Source organism: Oncorhynchus clarkii, chromosome 4, assembly GCF_045791955.1.
Source record: "Oncorhynchus clarkii lewisi isolate Uvic-CL-2024 chromosome 4, UVic_Ocla_1.0, whole genome shotgun sequence".
In the NCBI taxonomy this organism is placed as follows: Eukaryota; Metazoa; Chordata; class Actinopteri; order Salmoniformes; family Salmonidae; genus Oncorhynchus; species Oncorhynchus clarkii.
Genome location: NC_092150.1, coordinates 28,905,380 through 28,925,682, shown reverse-complemented (window position 1 = coordinate 28,925,682; position 20,303 = coordinate 28,905,380). Strand labels below are relative to the sequence as shown.

Sequence of the window (20,303 nt, the reverse complement as noted above, 5' to 3'; positions counted from 1 at the left end):
CTGACTTGCCTGGTTAAATAAAGGTAAAATAAAAAAATAAAAAAAAATGTACAGGTGCAGTGATCTGTGAGCTGCTCTGACAGCTGAGGCTTAAAGTTAGTGAGGGAGATATGAGTCTCCAGCTTCAGGGATTTTTGCAATTCGTTCCAGTCATTGGCAGCAGAGAACTGGAAGGAAAGGCAGCCAAAGGAGGAATAGGCTTTGGGGATGACCAGTGAAATATACCTACTGGAGCGCGCTACGGGTGGGTGCTGCTATGGTGACCAGTAAGCTGAGATAAGGCGGGGCTTTACCTAGCAAAGACTTATTGATTATCTGGAGCCAGTGGGTTTGGAGACGAATATGAAGTGAGGGCCAGACAACGAGAGCATACAGGTCACAGTGGTGGGCAGTATATGGGGCTTTGGTGACGAAACAGATGGCACTGTGAAAGACTGCATCCAATTTGCTGAGTAGAGTGTTGGAGGCTATTTTATAAATGACATCGCCAAAGTCAAGGATCGGTAGGATAGTCAGTTTTACAAGGGTATGCTTGGCAGCATGAGTGAAGGATGCTTTGTTGCGAAATAGGAAGCCGATTCTAGATTCTATTTTGGTTTGGAGATGCTTAATGTGAGTCTGGAAGAACAGTTTACAGTCTAACCAGACACCTGGATATTTGAAATTGTCCACATATTCTAAGTCAGAACCGTCCAGAGTAGTGATGCTGGACCGGCGGGCAGGTGCAGGCAGCGATCGGTTGAAGAACATGCATTTAGTTTTACTTGCATTTAAGAGCAGTTGGAGGCCACAGAAGGAGAGTTGTATGGCATTGAAGCTCATCTGAAGGTTAGTTAACACAGTGTCCAATGAAGGACCAGAAGTATACAGAATGGTGTCGTCTGCGCAGAGGTTGATCAGAAAATCACCAGCAGCAGGAGCGACATCATTGATGTATACAGAGAAAAGAGTCGAACAGAGAATTGAACCCTGTGGCACCCCCATAGAGACTGTCTGAGGTCCGGACAACAGGCCCTCCAATTTGACACACTGAACTCTCTCAGAGAAGTATTTGGTGAACCAGGCAAGGCAGTCATTTGAGAAACGAAGTCTGTTGAGTCTACCGATAAGAATGTGGTGATTGACAGTGTCGAAAGCATTGGCCAAGTCAATGAATACGGCTGTACATTATTGTCTTTCATTAATGGCAGTTATGATATCATTTAGGACCTTGAGCGTGGCTGAGGTGCACCCATGACCAGCTCGGAAACCAGATTGCCTAGCGGAGAAGGTACGGTGGGATTCGAAATGGTCGGTGATCTGTTTGTTAACTTGGATTTCGAAGACTTTAGAAAGCCAGGGTAGGAGAGATATAGGTCTGTAAAAGTTTGGGTCTAGAGTGTCTCCCCCTTTGAAGAGGGGGATGACCATGGCAGCTTTCCAATCTTTGGGGATCTCAGATGATACGAAAGAGAGGTTGAACAGGCTAGTAATAGTGGCTGCAACAATTGCGGCGGATCATTTTAGAAATAGAGGGTCCAGATGATCTAGCCCAGCTGATTTGTAGGGGTCCAGATTTTGCAACTCTTTCAGAACGTCAGCTATCTGGATTTGGGTGAATGAGAAACACTGACTGTGTGTATTGGTTCATGACTTCCCTGAAAAGTTGCATATCGCGGGGGCTATTCGATGCTAATGCAGTACGCCACAGGATGTTTTTGTGCTGGTCAAGGGCAGTCAGGTCTGGAGTGAATCAAGGGCTATATCTGTTCTACATTTTTTGAACGGGGCATGCTTATTTAAGATGGTGAGGAAAGCACTTTTAAAGAATAACCAGGCATCCTCTACTGACGGAATGAGGTCAATATCCTTCCAGGATACCCGGGCCAGGTCGATTTAGAAAGGTCTGAAGTGTTTTAGGGAGCGTTTGACAGTGATGAGGGGTGGTCGTTTGACCGCAGACCCATTATGGACGCAGGCAATGAGGCAGTGATCACTGAGATCCTGGTTGAAGACAGCAGAGGTTAATTTAGAGGGCAGGATGATATCTATGAGGGTGCCCGTGTTTACAGATTTAGAGTTGTACCTGGTAGGTTCATTGATCATTTGTGTGAAATTAAGGGCATTTAGCTTAGATTGTAGGACGCCGGGGTGTTAAGCATGTCCCAGTTTAGGTCACCTAACAGTACGAGCGCTGAAGATAGATGGGGGGCAATCAATTCACATATGGTGTCCAGGGCACAGCTGGGGGCAGAGGGTGGTCTATAGCAAGCGGCAACGGTGAGAGACTTGTTTCTGGAAAGGTGGATTTTTAGAAGTAGAAGCTTGAATTGTTTGGGCACAGGCCTGGGTAGTATGTCAGAGCTCTGCAGGCTATCTCTGCAGTAGATTGCAACAACGCCCCCTTTGGCAGTTCTATCTTGTCGGAAAATGTTATAGTTAGGGATGGAAATTTCAGGATTTTTGGTGGCCTTCCTAAGCCAGGATTCAGACATGGCTAGGACATCCGGGTTGGCAGAGTGTGCTCAAGCAGTGAGTAAATATATTGATATCTAATACATACATTAAATTAGCTAACTCTACTCAACTTCAATTTTAAAAACAATTCTTACCTTGGTCAGTCACAATGCACGTTGGTGGCAAGCTAAAGATGTACTAACTAGGTAGGTAGCTAGCTGTGTTAGCAAGTTCGTTGAAATCGTATTCTTCTGTCACCCACCATGTGAAAAACATATTTTAATTCAATGTTATGAATGTATAATCAAATAAAATGCCATTATCCATTAGAAAGCTTTTTGGAGGGGACATCTGCTCTTCTCCTTCTGAAGTCTCCGCGACCACGAGAAAATTCGATTTAATTGTCCATTGCGCTATAAAGCGGACCTTCAGCATTACGGATTGAATAGACCCCTTACAGGCACTATCTCATCACCAAACAACTATGACCAGTGAGCTGCTATCATCAACAAAAAGGACCTGGAGGGTGGAAGTTGGCCTAATGTCTGTTTCAGTTTAGTGTCTGCTTTGTCAAGCAGGGGTGCTAACTATATGCGCTGGACAGCCAACTGTGTCATGTGTCTGGCCTGTGAGGAGAGGAGGCGAGCAGGGCAGGACTGGGCAAGGCACAGGCATTGCCTGGGGAGAGGGAAGGGGAGCAGGCCAGGACCGGGCAAGTCCTGGGAGAGTCGGCACTTATTAGACTGTGTTAATTAGGGACTGTGAATGCTGGATAATCACGAGACTGGCATCACCACTGGGATTGTGCTTAATGAGTGCATTCATATGAACACACAAAGACACACACACGCACGCACACACGTGCGCTGCACACACGCGCTCTTCAGCATGTCTGGGGGCTCTTATGTCTTATGTCTTTTCTTTCTCCCTGTTGCTCTCTCCATGGCTCTCAGTGTCTCTTGATGGAGAGTCATGGTTTAGGCCCTAATTTAACTACACAGCCACAAACACTTAGTCTTGCACCAAGTTCCTGGTGTGCAGTGACTTTGAGAGTCCAAGGACAAGGCCAAACTTCCCCTCTCTTCTTTAAACAAGTCAAAAGCATATTTTTGGCTCAAGAGAAAACCTTTGTCTTTCTGGAGCCACAATACTCCCCTGCAGTCTAGTCTCTACAGTGTAACAACAGTGCCCTCTCATGTATTACGTGCGTGCAATATGTACAGGAACTCAATTTTTAGCATCAGTGCAGAACAGTAGAGGAGACCCACTGAGATCAACACCCTGATGAGATTCTAACTCGAACCCTTGACAATGGTGGAGCATACTTTTAATTGACAGCTCTTTCCTTTCATGCACTATGAGGGGCACTGGTACTGTAAAGGATGATGGAAGAGTCATTTGCTATAGTTGGGAGAGAGAGAGGGAAGAACGTTACGGTGCAACATGTTTCTTGCTGTAAGAATAGCTTCAACCAGGGTTCTTTGAGGACACAGAATACAGTATGAGCAAAATAGAGCAGGTTTTTTATGCTGAAAATTACAAGTGTATGAATTCATAACACATCTGCATGCATTATACCAAGCAGTGCTTTCTAATTTTGCTGTCGGCTTGAGTCCTGAGACATTCTGTAATTACATGGCTGTAGTCTCTCTAAATAGGCCAAGGCTGGGGGAGGTTATGTGATATCCTGGCAATGACAGAATGGTATTGTTATTTGTCCTCGTGGTCAGTGAATCAGTCTTTCGAAACAGTGTGTCTTAGTAACTGGTTTGGTGTGTTCCATGCCTGTCTGCCTGTCTCTGTTTGGTCTCTAGACTCTCTGACAGGGACAAAGAACAACACTAAGGATACTCCAACAGCGACCCACATCATGAACAACCCAAAACCACATTGGTAATGGGATTATTTGCCACATAGGATGTCCTCCTCCCATCCCCAAATGGACCTGTTCATAGCTTACATTCATAGCCTATATCCATAGACTACATTCATAGACTACATTCATAGCCTACATTCATAGCCTATATTCATAGCCTACATTCATAGCCTATATTCATAGACTACATTCATAGCCTATATTCATAGCCTATATTCATAGCCTACATTCATAGCCTATATTCATAGCCTATATTCATAGCCTGTATTCATAGCCTATATTCATAGACTACATTCATAGCCTATATTCATAGACTACATTCATAGCCTATATTCATAGACTACATTCATAGACTACATTCATAGCCTACATTCATAGCCTATATTCATAGACTACATTCATAGCCTATATTCATAGACTACATTCATAGACTACATTCATAGCCTACATTCATAGCCTATATTCATAGCCTACATTCATAGCCTACATTCATAGCCTATATTCATAGCCTACATTCATAGCCTATATTCATAGACTACAAAGTACACATAACCTACACAGTATATTTATAGCCTACATACTAGTACAACACGATCATTATAACTGACTAGAATTCAGCATGTTCTGCAGGAAAAATGTACTGACAGTGGATGAGGGTAAGGACTGCAGGAAAAAATTACTGACAGTGGATGAGGGTAAGGAAGACAATAATTAAATTAGTCTTCATTATCACAAGAAATTGATAGTAACCTTTTTTCTGGTTTTATTTATTTATTTTATCTTTAAAAAGGCACAATCTCTCAGTAAATAATGTAGTTTTTTGTATTCTGTAACAAGAACAGCACAACTACATAATATATATTTGAGTCCAAGTTTTGGGGTTTATCACCAGGTTTTGCATACACAACACTAACACACTGTTTAATGCAACATGAAAGATTAGACTGTATAATGATTTCAAATAGTGAAAAATAGTTAGGCTCCACATTTCATTGATTACAGCCTAACAATTATCCTAAATATGGTATATGTTGCTTTTGGATCTTGTGCGTACAGTAGATAATAAGCAACTTCATTAGGACTAACAAAAAAAGGCATCTTTTCTCAAGTCAACCATTTGAAGTTACAGAATATGTTTTGCATCACTTTAAATCCCTTCTATTGTTACACATCCATCCAAACCACACATCTAGCTAATATCACAACACCAAAAAAAAGAAACATGGACTGGAACGGATTACTTTACAAACTGTACGCTTAATCATTATTCTCAGCAATACCAATCTCTCGTGTTTTTTGTGGAGTTGAACAGTTCTGACTGAACTTTAGCACCATGTGTCTTACAACAACAAAAAAGCAGGCTAAGACTTACATTAAAATGACATTAAAATGTATTCATTATATTCTTTATAACCCAGCGTCTATCAAGGTTTGAGGTTAAAGATAAAACCTAAACTACAACAGTCTCAGAAAATGATACTGTGCAGGTCTAAATGTCCTTAAAAAGTTACATTATGGTCAACCACACAATCATCCTGGTTTTGCATAGTGCACAGTTAAGAATCACTAAGATAATGGGCATAGATTAAACACACACACACACACACACACACACACACACACACACACACACACACACACACACACACACACACACACACACACACACACACACACACACACACACACACACACACACACACACACACACACACACACACACATACACACACACACATAGCCTTGTCACGTGCTGCTACAGCACCCTGAAAGGATTGTTCTGAAAGGACCAGCTGCCAGAGTCTCTGGATACTGTAATGGTAACATGGAACTTCTCTCCAGAATACTGTAAATCCTGGACCAATGTCCATATTGACACGGAGTCTAACTACTTAACATCAAGTCATCACAACTGACAAATAACGACAGGATCCAGTCCATTAAAGCTAAAGATCTGTCTTTGTTGCAAACATGAAATCGATGTGTAGAATTTTGTTTTCCTTTTGTAACTCAGTGGTCAGTTAGGGTTTACAGGCGACTGGCGGAGAGACGTCCGGGAGAGGGGCTTCTGCTGCGACTAAACCCCTGAGAAAGAGAGAAAGTCTGTCACACAGAGCATTTCTTGCACCTTTGGATTTGAGATGAAGTTACTCTCTCCCACTAATACAACATCTAGAAGTTGCTGTTTTGTTGTTGTACTTACCCCAAGGGCTCAGGGTATGCATGGATGTATTTTGGTGGCAAAAGAAAAGTCTTAACACTAAATCACACATGCACAGCTTTCATCTAGTGTGCTTTCCCAACCGCAACTTCCCTGAATATTTTCTTGCATCATAAAAACCTTGGGCTGACACATCTTTCCAAAGAGTTTCTTGATATTTGTGACATTATTTCAACGTGTTAGGTCTCAGTCGTCGTAGTAACTTACGAGAGTGCGTGTGGGGCTGCCAGAGCGAACAGGACTGCAGCTCCTGCTTCTGCTCCTCCACTGGAAGAAAGCAGAGAAACACCACATGAGTCATTCTGCATGTTATATTGTGATCATGCAGTAATTGCTCAAGCAAAGCCTATGATTCTACAGTAGGGACTGAAGGTGCATCAGTACCAGAGCTCCTCTCCTGGTGACTGCCTCTCCCTTCACTATGACACTGTCCCCCTCCACCAGTGCTGGCCACACATGGTACGCCACCAGAGGAGCAGTAAACTCAGAGTCATAGCTACGACGATACCTGGTAAAGAGTGAGAGAGAGGGAGAGAGAGACAGAGAGAAGAGGGAGGAGATGTATATACGGGACTAGGGTGACATCTAGTGGTAGGATTAGGAATTGTACATCTAACATCATGAAGTCAATGGATGCAGACTGACTTGTTGTCGCTGTAGAGTTCTCCACCGCTGGTGAAAGCCAGGTCCAGAGGAGAGTCCAGTGTCTGCATGGCGAAGGCCACTCTGCATGTCTCCCGGATGAAGCTGTTGATCAGGACAAAGTCCACCTCCGGGGGGAAGGAGATCCGTGGGTTTACATTCATGGCATTGATCACGTCCTGGGAGAGGGAAACACATCACAATACACTCTGACACACATCTCCTATTAACAAACACTCAATGAGCTACAGTGCGTGAGACTCTTGAAATTGTAATGTAAAGGTGACTGGAATCTACAGGTTTTTGTAACATGTCAGACATGTCAGTAAGAGAGAAAAGTGTAGGCCATACATTAACACTGGCCTGCACGTCATAGAGGTCCAGGTTCCTGACGATATAGTCCACCACCGAGTCCTCCAGGGTCTCCGGCCCCAGGTGGGAGGGTGACAGGGTCTTCTTTACTCGCAGCTTGAATTGACGGTAGGCCAGCTTGGCTGCCTGGAAGGCCTCCTGACAAACATACACACCACACACACACACACACACGCACGCACACACACACACACACACACACACACACACACACACACACATACACACCGCACACGCACACGCACACGCACACACACACACACACACACACACACACACACACACACACACACACACACACACTCAGACAAAGGGATTAGAGATACTGTATGGTATAGGAGATTTACAGAGAAACCAGAACCTCAGATCTGACATGTCAAATTGTGGTTTCCAGATGTCATACCACAGTGGCAATGAAGATGATTCTCTGGACCATCTCCAGGTCGTCTATGTAGCGTCGGAGCAGACTCTGGGCCTCCAGGCGCTCCACAGCATACAAGTCACTGAAGCGGGACACCAGCCTGGCGTGGCGGGACGAATTGGTGAGCTGGGCCCGGGTGGGAGACTCACTCTTCAGAGGGCTGGAGGGGCGGCTCTGTCTGGGCAGGGGGCTGGGGGAACAACTCCTCACCAACCTGAGACAGATAGAAAGGAAGAGAGGAGGGATGGTTGACTTATGCCATGTTACAGTTTTTTTCGATTGCTAAACGACAGTGGACACAACTGGAGTCACATGTGCAAAACTCTAACTACAGTCTGCACAGCAGCAGTTCATGTGGACCAAACTCTAGTTCGTTTTTCATTGCTTGAACACAGTTTTCAAAACTCTACACACTTATCCCATGACTTTAACCACAACCTGCACAACACTGTGTATTTACAGCACTTTGTTCAAATGCTAACACACTGCTGTCAAAACTGTGAACCACACATTCAAAAACTAAATAGATTTCAGCCTTGTGCCTTTCAAACACTGCTGATTGCAATTTCAACTGAAAGGCTAAGCAGGTGTCTTGTTTTAGACTTGTTAGTGAACACACACACATATTACAGTATATATAGGTAGAGCTCAGAAAGACTCATTTTGGAAATGGAACAAGGAAGATGGGTTCGTGGAGGGAGAAGGGTGGCAGGGAGAGGGCGGATGCGTGGAGGAAGACAAAGAAGACAAAGAGCTGTTATTTCAGATGAAATAAGGGCTACACTTATAGACCATGTCGTGAACCATGGTCTCTCATTGAGAGAGGCAGGGTTGAGGGTGCAACCCAATCTGCAAAGATCCACAGTGGCATCTGTAATGCGAATTTTCCATCATGCAAACAGGTGAGAGTTACATCCTTACAGTAAATGAAAAGATTACAGGAATCTATTTTGTATTGCAATTCTAGAATATTTACACAGATATATTACAGTAAGTTTGACTGTAAAATATATTTTTACAACAGGACCCAAAGGCTGCCCCCAACAGGGGGAAGAGGAAAAATATTTTCAGATGCGCAGGAAAATGCTATTGTTGACATGGTTGTTGTCAACAATTCAATAAAACTGCGGGAGATTCAAGATAGAGTGCTGGCTGATAATGATATATTTGAAAATGTTAATTCTGTCAGCACAACAACTATTGCTCGAGTCCTAAAGAAACACCAAGTTACAATGAAACAGTTATACACTGTACCGTTCGAGAGAAACAGTGAACGGGTAAAAGAGCAAAGATACCAATATGTCCAGGTAAGACGTCTGAGGTTACGTACACAGCTATACAAAATATTTACAGTAAAAAAAAACACTAGCATTTCTACAGTAAAACTGTGCACTTACTGTTTTTCAGAGAGTAATGGAGGTGGAAGCACTGGAAAGACCACATTCATTTGTATTTATCGATGAAGCTGGATTTAACCTTGCCAAAACACGGCGCAGAGGAAGGAATGTTATAGGTCAAAGGGCCACTGTGGAGGTTCCAGGCCAAAGGGGGGGAAATATCACCATGTGTGCTGCAATGGCCAATGATGGTTTGCTACTCAACACACCACTCATTGGCCCATACAACACAGAAAGGCTTATAGCTTTCCTAGAACAGCTCTATGCTCAGCTAGTAACAGCAGAACAGGGGGAGCCAGTAAGAAACCCCCAAGTTTTTGTCATAGTTTGCGATAACGTTGCTTTTCACCACTCTGCAGCTGTCACAGATTGGTTTGCAGCACATCACAGATGTATGGTTTTGTACCTGCCTGCATATTCACCCTTCCTCAACCCAATAGAGGAGTTTTTCTCTGCCTGGAGGTGGAAAGTGTTTGGCCACCACCCACATGACCAAATGTCTCTTTTGGAAGCCATGCGTGCCGGATGTGAGGACACGAGTCCAGAGGACTGCCAGGGATGGATAAGGCACTCCAGAAGGTTCTTCCTCATGTGCATGGCAAGAGAAAACATTAAATGTGATGTTGAAGAAAACCTGTGGCCTGATGCTAGAGAGAGGCAGGATTAGCCCCTCAATTATTTGTTCGAATTACAGTATGTACTTTTAGTTTCTACCTTTTTTTTCTCATTACTGTAATTCCGTAAATTACTATTGACTATTGAAGCAAACTGCTAATTTTCATTTACCTTAAAGAATTGTTATGTTCTAAAAATTTTAATAAATCATGTGAAAGAATGTCACTCTTTTCTTTGAAGAAAATATTACTTTGTATGAAGTCACTGAAATTGTTCAAACTGTAAAGATGAAAAGTTTGTATTTTCTGTATTGGTGTTTGATGCTAGTGTTTTTACTCTCAGTGTGTTCTGAGTGACAATGTGTGTTATCTCAGTGAGGGTTGTGCATAGTGTTTGGCTGCACTGAGCGTGTTTTGAGCCATGTGTTAAGAGTTGTGTTGCTTGGAATGAGTTTTGCAGGTGATTTGAACTGTTTAGCTCAGGTGACTGTTGGTAGTGCAGACTGTAGTTAGAGTTTTGCACATGTGTCTCCAGTTGTGCCCACTGTCGTTTAGCAATCGAAAAAAACTGTAATATGATATCTGAGTGAGTGACTAACAATATCAATGAGGGCCCCCTGGAGGTCTCCTGGGCACGTACCCTGCGTGCCCGTCAATAAGTCGGCCATGATTACTACATGTTTAGATAGCTGGCTAGACAAACTAGTCTAATTTACCAATCTAAAAAAAAATGACTGACCTTGTGTATTCTACTATTCTAACTCTCAACAGTAAGTGACTGAATTCCTAAAACAAATGTTGAATGTTGAATGTTTTTGTTAAGATTTTTTTTTTTTTTAAATGACCAAGGTCTGACCCTCTGTGTCCTCAGTTGAAGCTATGACCCTGTGTGTGTGTATGTGTGCGTGTGTGTGTGTGCGTGTGTCCTGCTCACCTCTCCTGCAGCATGCTCTTCTCTGCTGTGAGGAAAGACACCTCATCCCTCAGCAGACGCACCTGTCTCTCATAGTCATCCAGAACATCCACCTTCCTCTTATAGGTCTCGACCTGGTCACGGGCCGCACGCAACCTGACACACAGATACACACCATAATAACCTCGGAACATACACATCAATAAGCCAAAGAGGACAAATAATACTCAAATGAAATATTGTATTACAGTATTTATCCCTCACTCTGCTTTCAGCTGTAGTATCTCATCCTCGGTGGCCAGCAGAGTTGTGGCTGACATATTTTTTGTGTTGTCCAGCTGCAGATGAGCATCCGCCAGTCTGTAAATGCATTCAACATACCAGTAGGTGAATAAAACAGAGACCAGAAAGTTAGCCATACTAACGTAACCTGGGGCAGACTGATTTGGTTGGATAGAAATGTATAGATGTATAAATGTATAGTCTATTGTATAGATGAGTCATTTGTTGTATGTTTAGTGCAGACTTACTCCTGTTTGACAGAGTCCAGCTGTAGGTGAGTGGAGCACAGCTGAGTCTCCATCTTCTGCATGTCGTTCTCATGGGAGGCAGACAGCTCTCTGATCTTCCTCTCCTTCTCCACGGACTCCTGCATGACAACACTCCTCATTTAACCTTGATTATCACTGTCTTATTTACACTATGTGACAGGACAGCATAATAGAATAGAATAACTTAATGAATGTACAGTAGCTAGAACCATAAATAACAGAACAGATTATTTCACCTGGATGAGGTTGAGGCTGGTGTCGTTGGTGACAGAGGAGGTTGCCATGGAGAAACAAGTCCCCAACCAAGGCAGCAGGCGTGATTTGAGCACATCCACTCCTGCATAGTGACCACCTGAATCAAAGGAAAAGGAGACATCATTAGAGAATGTCAAAAAGAGAGGGAAGTTGTGAGAAGCTTGAACACATACCCTCTCTAGCAGTGAAGTTGAGGATGGTGAAGAGCTGACCCTGTATCTTGGAGGTGAGCTCTACCAATTCACAGCACCTGTTCAGATTCTGATCACAGGAGATGACCTAGGAAGGTGACAGACACTGTATGAGAATTATGTACCATCACAAAAGGGACATACATTTTAAAGATGTAATGTCATCTCAATTGTGGGGTCAACAATGTAGGACATTTCAAAAACAAACATTCACATGGATCATTGATTAGTGAATATCTGTATTGATCATATTGAATTGAGGGATATACTATATGTGCTTTTAAAATAAATGATCTGTGGCTTTCAGGCAAATGCACTGGTTGGTCTCTGGAGTATCTGTGTGATAATGCATGGGTTCTATCAGGACAAGCGGTTCAGGTTCACACCAAAATGCTCAAGGGGGCGTGCACGAGCCAATAGCTTTCAGAGTCAGCAATGGTTTCACGGTCGCCATGACGACTAGCGTCTATAGCAACCAAACTTCGCCAGAAAATCTATTTAATCGAAACAATTGAATTCCTTTAGCCCCTACAGTGTTTCAAAAACGTTCCAATCTATTGTCAATGTGATACATTGTAAAAAATAAAATAAAAAATACATACCAAATAACGATTCCAAATATATTTCACTATCTGGCCATAAGTAGGCTAATCAAGTTATTTTAGATGGGTGGACAGAAATTCTATAGAGGAATCAAGTTCTCAAGGAAGAACGCATTTGCTGAATCAAACAGTGATTCATTAAATATGCTATTGATTTCCACACTAATATCACATTTATTATAGCCAACACTAATTTAGACAATAGCCTAAACTATTACATGGATCGAATGATTGCAATAATCATGTGTCGCCTATCTTTATTGTTGGTTAGGCCACTTTTCAGCCAACAGATTTAGGGCAGAAATCAATTATTGATGACTTACATGGTAGTCCTTGTACCAGGACTCAAGTTTGTCCTGTAGAACGCTGAAGGAAGATGTGTTCACCAGCCTCCTTAGCGAGTCGGCCATGTCTGCTCCCTCCTTAATCTTGAAAGGTTCAAAACGCTTTGGACAACCGTGGGATTTAATCTGGGGCGAGAGCGCCCGTGACAGGCGCGCGCTCCCTTTTTATACCCGCCTTAGAAATTCTTGCCCTTGACGTTTTGTCCACCTTCGTTACAACGGGTGCCAAGTACCATCTCAGTTGTGGCAACGCTTTTTACTCATTTTACTCATATACAGATTGAGAATGTTTGATAAAGCCACTTGCATTGTTTTCAGTAATAGTCTGGTTATTCTTGTGAGAAATGTATAGACCAGACCGTAAGCGTCTTCTGCCGGTTCTTCCTTTATGATGTAGGCGCACAAGTGAAGTAGGCTGTCTGTGCTGTAAACGAGACCATTGTAATGTCATACTGTTACACACACGTGGGCGTTGGGTGTCTCCTGCCATTAATGTCATATGTGGAAGATGTGAAACACTGAGCTTTTTTTTCAGAGGCCCAGTCAATTTCGGATGACGTCAGTATTAGTTAGACAAATCGGTTATAGGCCAAGTGGTACGTTTGTGTTTTAAGGTAGGCCTACTGTACTATGGTAATTTTGTAACCCAATCAAAATAAATGTTTTTTGGTTTGTTGCTGAATGTGTTCTGTGCTTGAAAAAAATGGTTTTGGTTAGTGTGACATCATCGTAGTGTGTGTGGTCAGGTTTCCTAGGTGGGGTGGCGACCTGTTAAAACTCATGAAAAACCGGCATACATATGAAACCTTGCGCTAGAATGACAAAGGCATAATTCTGTCAATTATAATTAATTATAAACAATTTAGCTTGTTGTGTTAAAACAAACTGTTATTGGTAGTGTTTAAAAATATATATATATACATGTAATCAGTTATTATATTTTATGAAAACCAGGTTTATAGTATTGACACACTTCCCCTGATTGGTGTTTGATGAATCTTAAAAAAGGATCTTTAATTAATTAAAATATATTTCTGGCATTAGATATTATAAAATACATTGTAATTTGTTGTTTAAGTTGTTCATAGCATCTCTGAATCGATGTTATACACTATATAGCAAATAAACAGTATAGGATGAGGGTGGAAGGAATTAGAGGGAAAATAACAAACAAGGGTAGGAAGGAAATAAAGGAAGCACAATGGCATGGAAGAAAGAGACTATAGAAAGAGGCTACATTAATTTTGAAAGGGGAATTTGGGGGATAGTAGTGTTCCAGGATCAAGTTAAAGCTGTGAAGACTCCCAAAAGCTTGGAATGTCCCCCAATTCATTTTCCAATGGCATGGGGAGGGTTTAGTGAATGTTTATTGTCACAAAATTGTGAAAACAGTGTGTTATCTACAAGCTTCTACAAATTCTACAGTCTTATTGATTGAAGTGGGACACGAATGTAGTTCTAAGGAGAATACAGTGTCCCAGTTCATTTACTAAAATATCCCACTAACACTGAAAGCCACGCTTTAGCAAAAGTGTCGGTCTGGTAGTGTTTTAGGGGCTGTGGCATCCATACATTATCAAGTTGTGTCATCATCTCTGATAAAACCTTTATTACTTGAAATAAACAACAGGGATAAAGTTATGTTAATTGTCTGTGGACTAGTCTATTCGGAAGCCCTGCCTGGAAGAAAATATGAATGGACAGGCTTTATATGGACTTTCTTATTTTGGAATCCTGTTGTTCCATTGGCTGGTTTAGCCAGGAAGGAACCATCTGTGATAAACATGGACTGTAGCCTACAGTGATCCAGCTATGAACAATTTGATAAAAAGGCTTCAAATTCCACCTGCTAATATAATAATTACCCTAATAAAAACCTCGTCACAAGTATTCAAACTGGACAGATATATTATGTCGTGCATATATATATTCATTTGAATGAAGTGGTCTAGTCCACTGTCTTTCCGGACTCCGGAGCTGTCAAACGCTTTGGAAGAGGGGGAGGGTGAACATGGCGTCTGAGCAGGTCTGTTTCCATTAAGACATTATTGTTTTTCTACATTTTGCATTCCCGTTTTGCTTTCCAAACGTCGGTGGTTTAGATGTAGGCATCTATATGCACTACGAACTCATTTGAAAGGAATTACGGTATTCGGGCGGGCGTTGTAAAGCGTATGCGGAATACCCATAGTACGCTATCACGCTTCCAAGCCCTGTACTACTGTTACGCTTTTTATGATAGACATAGCTCGAAATAGCGGCTTGATTGCCGCAGTTTTTCCACGGCATTGGGAAGTTTAAACTGGTTGTATTACCCCAAATCATGAAGTTATCTTTTCATCAGAGTTGAATATGGACCTGGACTATTCATATTTGTTACGTGGAATATACGTGTACTTTATTTTTAGTCATTACCTACAGACAGAGAGACCCGGGTGTTTAATTGCGCGCATTCCTCAGAAGCAACCTGTCTATCCAGCGACGCCTGCATAAAGTCTAATAAAATAGAATGTGGTGGTTTCAATATGTGGTTCTGTACTCAGAGATACAGTATATTTGTTACATTGTAACTACATATGACAGCTAAATAAGCTGTCACTTGGGTTGTTACAATGTATCAACTACTAGGTCAACTAGATTGCAGAGTGGAAAAAAAATAACATGTGGTAGTTACAATGTATAGAACTCTTAATGTTTAATCTCACCCAGAGAGGTGTACAGTGAAGTCTATGCTTTGATTGATGGGGACCACCCAGAAAGTGTTGTTTGTAGATGTCACAGCAGTATAGCATGTTAAAGCTGAGTGAGCCTACTGAGCCTTGACATTGCTGCTGTTCTGTGTGCTGAAGGAGAGTTCTAATGGGCCTGTGAAGAGGTCCATGAGGGAGAAGGCCATGGAACGGAGGACCACCAACAAGGAGCACAACAGCAACTTCAAGGCGGGCTATGTGCCCATTGAGGAGGAGCGCCTGCACAAGACAGGCCTGAGAGGACGCAAGGGTAACATGGCTGTTTGCATAATAGTCCTGCTCTTCTTGCTGGCTCTCATCAACCTCATTGTGAGTGCCCAATGACACACAAAGCATCCTCTGCATAATGTCACCATTCTTATTTATCTGAATTCACTTTTTAACTCAGGCTAGTATCATCAGAATGTTAGTTATGGATATGTTATAACTAGTTCTGATTATGACAAATCAAGTCAATATATCTGAATCTCTGACATTTGTCCCGTCGCTCAGATCACTCTAGTGATATGGACAGTGATCCGCATCGGGCCCAGTGGTTGTGACAGTATAGAGTTCCATGAGAGTGGGCTGCTGCGTTTCAAGCAGAAGGCAGACATGGGCGTGGTCCACCCACTACACAAGAGCACTGTGGGGGGCAGGAAGGACCAGGACCTGGTTATCACCGGCAACAACAACCCGGTGAACTCAGGCAAAACACACTTGCTTAGGAAAAATACACTCACTTAGGCAACACACACACAGAAACACACACACACACACACACATACACACACACACACACACACACACACACACACACACACACACACACACACACACACACACACACACACACACACAGAGAGAATAGATTCAGAACACACAAATACATTGGTATAAGCAGTCTATACACACACACTTCCCCAGTCTGATTAATGTAGAAAATGAATACCTTCATCAGACTGTATGCTCTTACATGTATATGGTTTTTGTATATGTGTTCCAGGTGGTGTTTCAGCAGGGCTCCACTAAGCTCAGTGTTGAGAAAGAGAAGACGTCCATCACCAGTGACATGGGCATATCCTTCACTGACCCCCGCACTCAGAACACCTTCTTCAGCACAGACTTTGAAAACCACGAGTTCCACCTGCCCAAAGGAGTCAAAGTACTCAGTGTGAAGAAAGCCTCCACAGAAAGGGTATATTCCAGGCCAACAGAAGCCATCTAATAAAACATGTAGCACCACAAATAGTGTTACTGTAGATAAAATACATTCTAGTATCCATTCCTGTCATAGATTTTTTTTTATCCCAGAAAAAAGTGGTAGATCTCTGAATACTCTCTCTGCTTTCAGATCACCAGCAACGCTTCCTCTGACTTGTCCATCAAAGGGGACAGCAAGGCCATCATCCGCGGCAATGAGGGGGTCTTCATCATGGGCAAGACGGTGGAGTTCAGGATGGGAGGGGACATCGAGCTCAGAGCTGTGAGTGTTACCCCTTACCCAATTTGGTCTACATGTTTATCAGGCCCTCTCCTCGGGCTCCCAAGACTTTTCACATTTTTCTTTTAGCCCTAAACTGGCACACCTGATTCAATTAGTCAAAGATTTGATGATTAGTTTACTAATTGAATCAGGTGTGCCAGTTTAGGGTTATAACATAAATGTGAAACATCTGGGGGGGGGGGGGGGGGTTGGGAAACCCCAGTCTATGGTGTATTGCATTCCATTAAAAGTTATGGTTAACAAGGTCTTTCTCTTTGCAGGAGAACAGTATTGTTCTGAACGGGTCGGTGATGGTGAGCGTCAGTCGCATGCAAAACTCTTCAGTGGGGGCCAACGTGTATTTCGACGAAGGTCTGTTGAGGTACAAGCTGTGTATGTGTGCAGACGGCACTCTGTTCCGTGTCCAGGTGAAGTATCAGAACATGGGCTGCCAGACCTCAGACAACCCCTGTGGAACGGCCCACTAAAGAGACTGGAAGATAAACTGATGTTACACCATCCATCTTGTCCTACAATTAACAGATGGTCAAGTATGGCCAGCCAATGTTGAAATACCCTAGAACAATGTGCAGTGCATACTGCATACACATTCAAAATGTAACACCCAGAAACACTCTCTTTTTTTATGGTGGCCTTTTTGTTTGTCTGCATATCCGCTTGGCCAAAGATAAGAGCTACATACTGTATTATCATTTTGTTTTGTTTAGACTTAGAGCAGCACACTATATGAAGTAACAACAGACACAGCACTCTACCAAGCAGTCCAGTATTATTACCGGCGTTCTGGGTATTTATATTGATAATGATTTGCTTATGTATATTTCCACTGGCAGCTGTGTGTGACTCGAGTACAAGTCACCCTGTATTAGGCATCAGCCACTGATCACTTAGCCACTATATTTATGTTTTGATTATGGTTAGTTAAGGAGTAATGAGTTGGAGTTAGTGGGATATCTGCAAGGGTTAACACTTAAAATAGGAAACATACTTTTAGTGCTCCCTACATTGCTATCTACAGTGCATTCGAAAATTCTTCAACATTATGTTATGTTACAACCAATTAAAATTAAAAAACAGAAATACCTCGGTTACATAAGTATTCAGACCCTTTGCTATGAGACTCGAAATTGAGCTCAGGAAAAATCCTGTTTCCATTGATCTTCCTTGAGATGTTTCTACAACTTGATTGGAGTTCACCTGTGGTAAATTCAATTGACTGAACATGATTTGGAAAGGTACACACCTGTTTATTTAAGGTCCCACAGTTGACAGGGCATTTCAGAGCAAAAACCGAGCCATGAGGTCGAAGGGATTGTCCGTAGAGCTCCTAGACAGGATTGTATCAAGGCACAGATCTGGGGAAGGGTTCCCAAAAATGTCTGCAGTATTGAAGGTCCCCAAGAACACAGGGGCCTCCATCATTCTTAAATGGAAGAAGTTTGGATTCACCAAGACTCTTCCTAGAGCTGGCCAAACTGAGCAATCGGGAGAGAAGGGCCTTGGTCAGGGAGGTGACCCGATGGTCACTCTGACTAAGTTCTAGAGTTCCTCTGTGGAGATGAGAGATCCTTCCAGAAGGACAACCACCTGTGCAGCACTCCACCAATCAGGCCTTTATGGTAGAGTGACCAGACGGAGGCCACTCTTCAGTAAAAAGCATATGACAGCCCATTTGGAGTTTGCCAGAAGGCACCTAAAGGACTCTCAGACTATGAGAAAGATTCTCTGGTTTGATGAAACCTAGATTGAACTCTTTGGCCTAAATGCCAAGTGTCACGTCTGGAGGAAACTTGGTACCATCCCTTCTGTGAAGCATGGTGGTGGTAGCAATATGCTGTGGTGATGTTTTTCAGCGGCAGGGACTGGGAGATTAGTTAGGATTGAGGGAAGCATGAACGGAGCAAAGTACAGAGAGACCCTTCTTGAAAACCTGCTCCAGAGAGCTCAGGACCTCAGACAGGGGCGAAGGTTCACCTTCCAACAGGTCAACGACCCTAAGCACATAACCAAGACAACGCAGGAGTGGCTTCGGGATAAGTCTCTGAATGTCCTTGAGTGGCCCAGCCAGAGCCCAGATTTGAACCTGATTGAACATCTCTGGAGAGACCTGATAGAGCTTGAGAGGATCTGCAGAGAAGAATGGGACAAACTCCCCAAATACAGGTGTGCCCAGCTTGTAGGGTCATACCCAAGAATATTTGAGGCTGTAATCTCTGCCAAAGGTGCTTCAACAAAGTACTGAGTAAAGGGTCTTAATACTGTGATAAAAAATAAAAAAAAGTTTAATACATTTTGAAACATGTCTAAAAACCTGTTTTCGCTTTGACATTATGGGGTATAGTGTGTAGATTGATGAGAGGGAAACAAATATTTTATCCATTTTAGAATAAGGCTGTAATGTAAAAAAAGTGTGGAATAAATCAAGTGGTCTGAATACTTTTGGAATGTCCTGCACATCTGCCTTCTCATCCTGTATGTGCCAAACATTGTCTCTGTATTTTCACAAGGGAAGAGATTGGAGTGTGTTTAGTTTCGGTGCCAAATGAAATTCATTTTCATGTGTCTATAATATCATACTGCCTAATGCTCAGAAACAGGACAATTGTAAGATATACTACAGATTAATGCAGTCAGCTGCTTTTTGTTGTTGTTGTTTTTTGGGGTGGTATTCATGAGGCTTTTGTGTTTGTTTCAATTATACATTTTGATAACATTGGTTTGAAACAAATCATTTTGAGTGACATTTTGTGCAACATAACATGAGTGGCAGTGCTACACGTGTGATGTGTATTTACTTTGTGCTAACTGGAGTGTATATTCAATTGTTGCTACGGTAACAGTGTGGTCATCATCTCAAGCAGCAATATGGACTCCATGCCTTTATTTATGTATGTATTCATTGTTTTCCACTGGAAAAATGGCCATTATTTATCTTCCATGTTTGTTTAATAAAGGGTTGTGCTGTGTTTGAAAGGCCCTGTTGTCTTTTGTCAATTTGCAGTTTTATTTTCATGTTTAAAACCACCCTTTTTGTGCCCTATCCCACAATGCCCACTTGGAGGTGTTATGCCACAATTCATTTAGTGTGTATTACATGTTTACTACATTTCACACTGTAAAGGGGCTAAATAACCTAGATTTCTTTTTTAGCTTAATTCAGTTCCGATCCAGTGATTTATCAATCAATAGTAAATCCAAGCTGGGCTTAGTTGTCCTTGTTATGAGGATTCCT

General features: G+C 42.4%; 2 protein-coding genes across 2 annotated transcripts; one reads left to right on the top strand and one right to left on the bottom strand.

Annotated features, from left to right (window-relative positions):
- Positions 1 to 5,063: 5,063 nt before the first annotated feature.
- Positions 5,064 to 12,933, bottom strand: LOC139407654 (mitochondria-eating protein-like). Its single transcript, XM_071151494.1, has 12 exons — positions 12,815 to 12,933; positions 11,872 to 11,977; positions 11,680 to 11,795; positions 11,423 to 11,541; positions 11,157 to 11,252; positions 10,914 to 11,048; positions 7,951 to 8,182; positions 7,527 to 7,685; positions 7,179 to 7,354; positions 6,918 to 7,041; positions 6,741 to 6,800; positions 5,064 to 6,397 (listed from the first exon to the last, which is right to left on the bottom strand). The coding sequence occupies exons 1-12, from the start codon at positions 12,899 to 12,901 to the stop codon at positions 6,341 to 6,343; spliced, it is 1,467 nt and encodes a 488-aa protein (XP_071007595.1). The 5' UTR covers positions 12,902 to 12,933; the 3' UTR covers positions 5,064 to 6,340.
- Positions 12,934 to 14,769: 1,836 nt separating this feature from the next.
- On the top strand, positions 14,770 to 20,047 carry LOC139406695 (beta-sarcoglycan-like). Its single transcript, XM_071149614.1, has 6 exons — positions 14,770 to 14,861; positions 15,685 to 15,894; positions 16,078 to 16,263; positions 16,571 to 16,762; positions 16,919 to 17,050; positions 17,332 to 20,047. Exons 1-6 carry the CDS (start codon positions 14,847 to 14,849, stop codon positions 17,536 to 17,538), a joined length of 942 nt encoding a protein of 313 aa, XP_071005715.1. The 5' UTR covers positions 14,770 to 14,846; the 3' UTR covers positions 17,539 to 20,047.
- Positions 20,048 to 20,303: the final 256 nt, after the last annotated feature.

Coding starts and splice junctions, on each gene's coding strand:
- LOC139406695 (XM_071149614.1), top strand. Junction 15,895..16,077: donor TGGCTCTCATCAACCTCATT/GTGAGTGCCCAA, acceptor CCCGTCGCTCAG/ATCACTCTAGTGATATGGAC. Junction 16,763..16,918: donor AGAAAGCCTCCACAGAAAGG/GTATATTCCAGG, acceptor CTCTGCTTTCAG/ATCACCAGCAACGCTTCCTC.
- LOC139407654 (XM_071151494.1), bottom strand. CDS start 12,901: ATGGCCGACTCGCTAAGGAGGCTGGTGAACACATCTTCCTTCAGCGTT. Junction 7,355..7,526: donor ACGTGCAGGCCAGTGTTAAT/GTATGGCCTACA, acceptor TCCCTCTCCCAG/GACGTGATCAATGCCATGAA. Junction 6,398..6,740: donor GCAGCCCCACACGCACTCTC/GTAAGTTACTAC, acceptor TCTCTTTCTCAG/GGGTTTAGTCGCAGCAGAAG.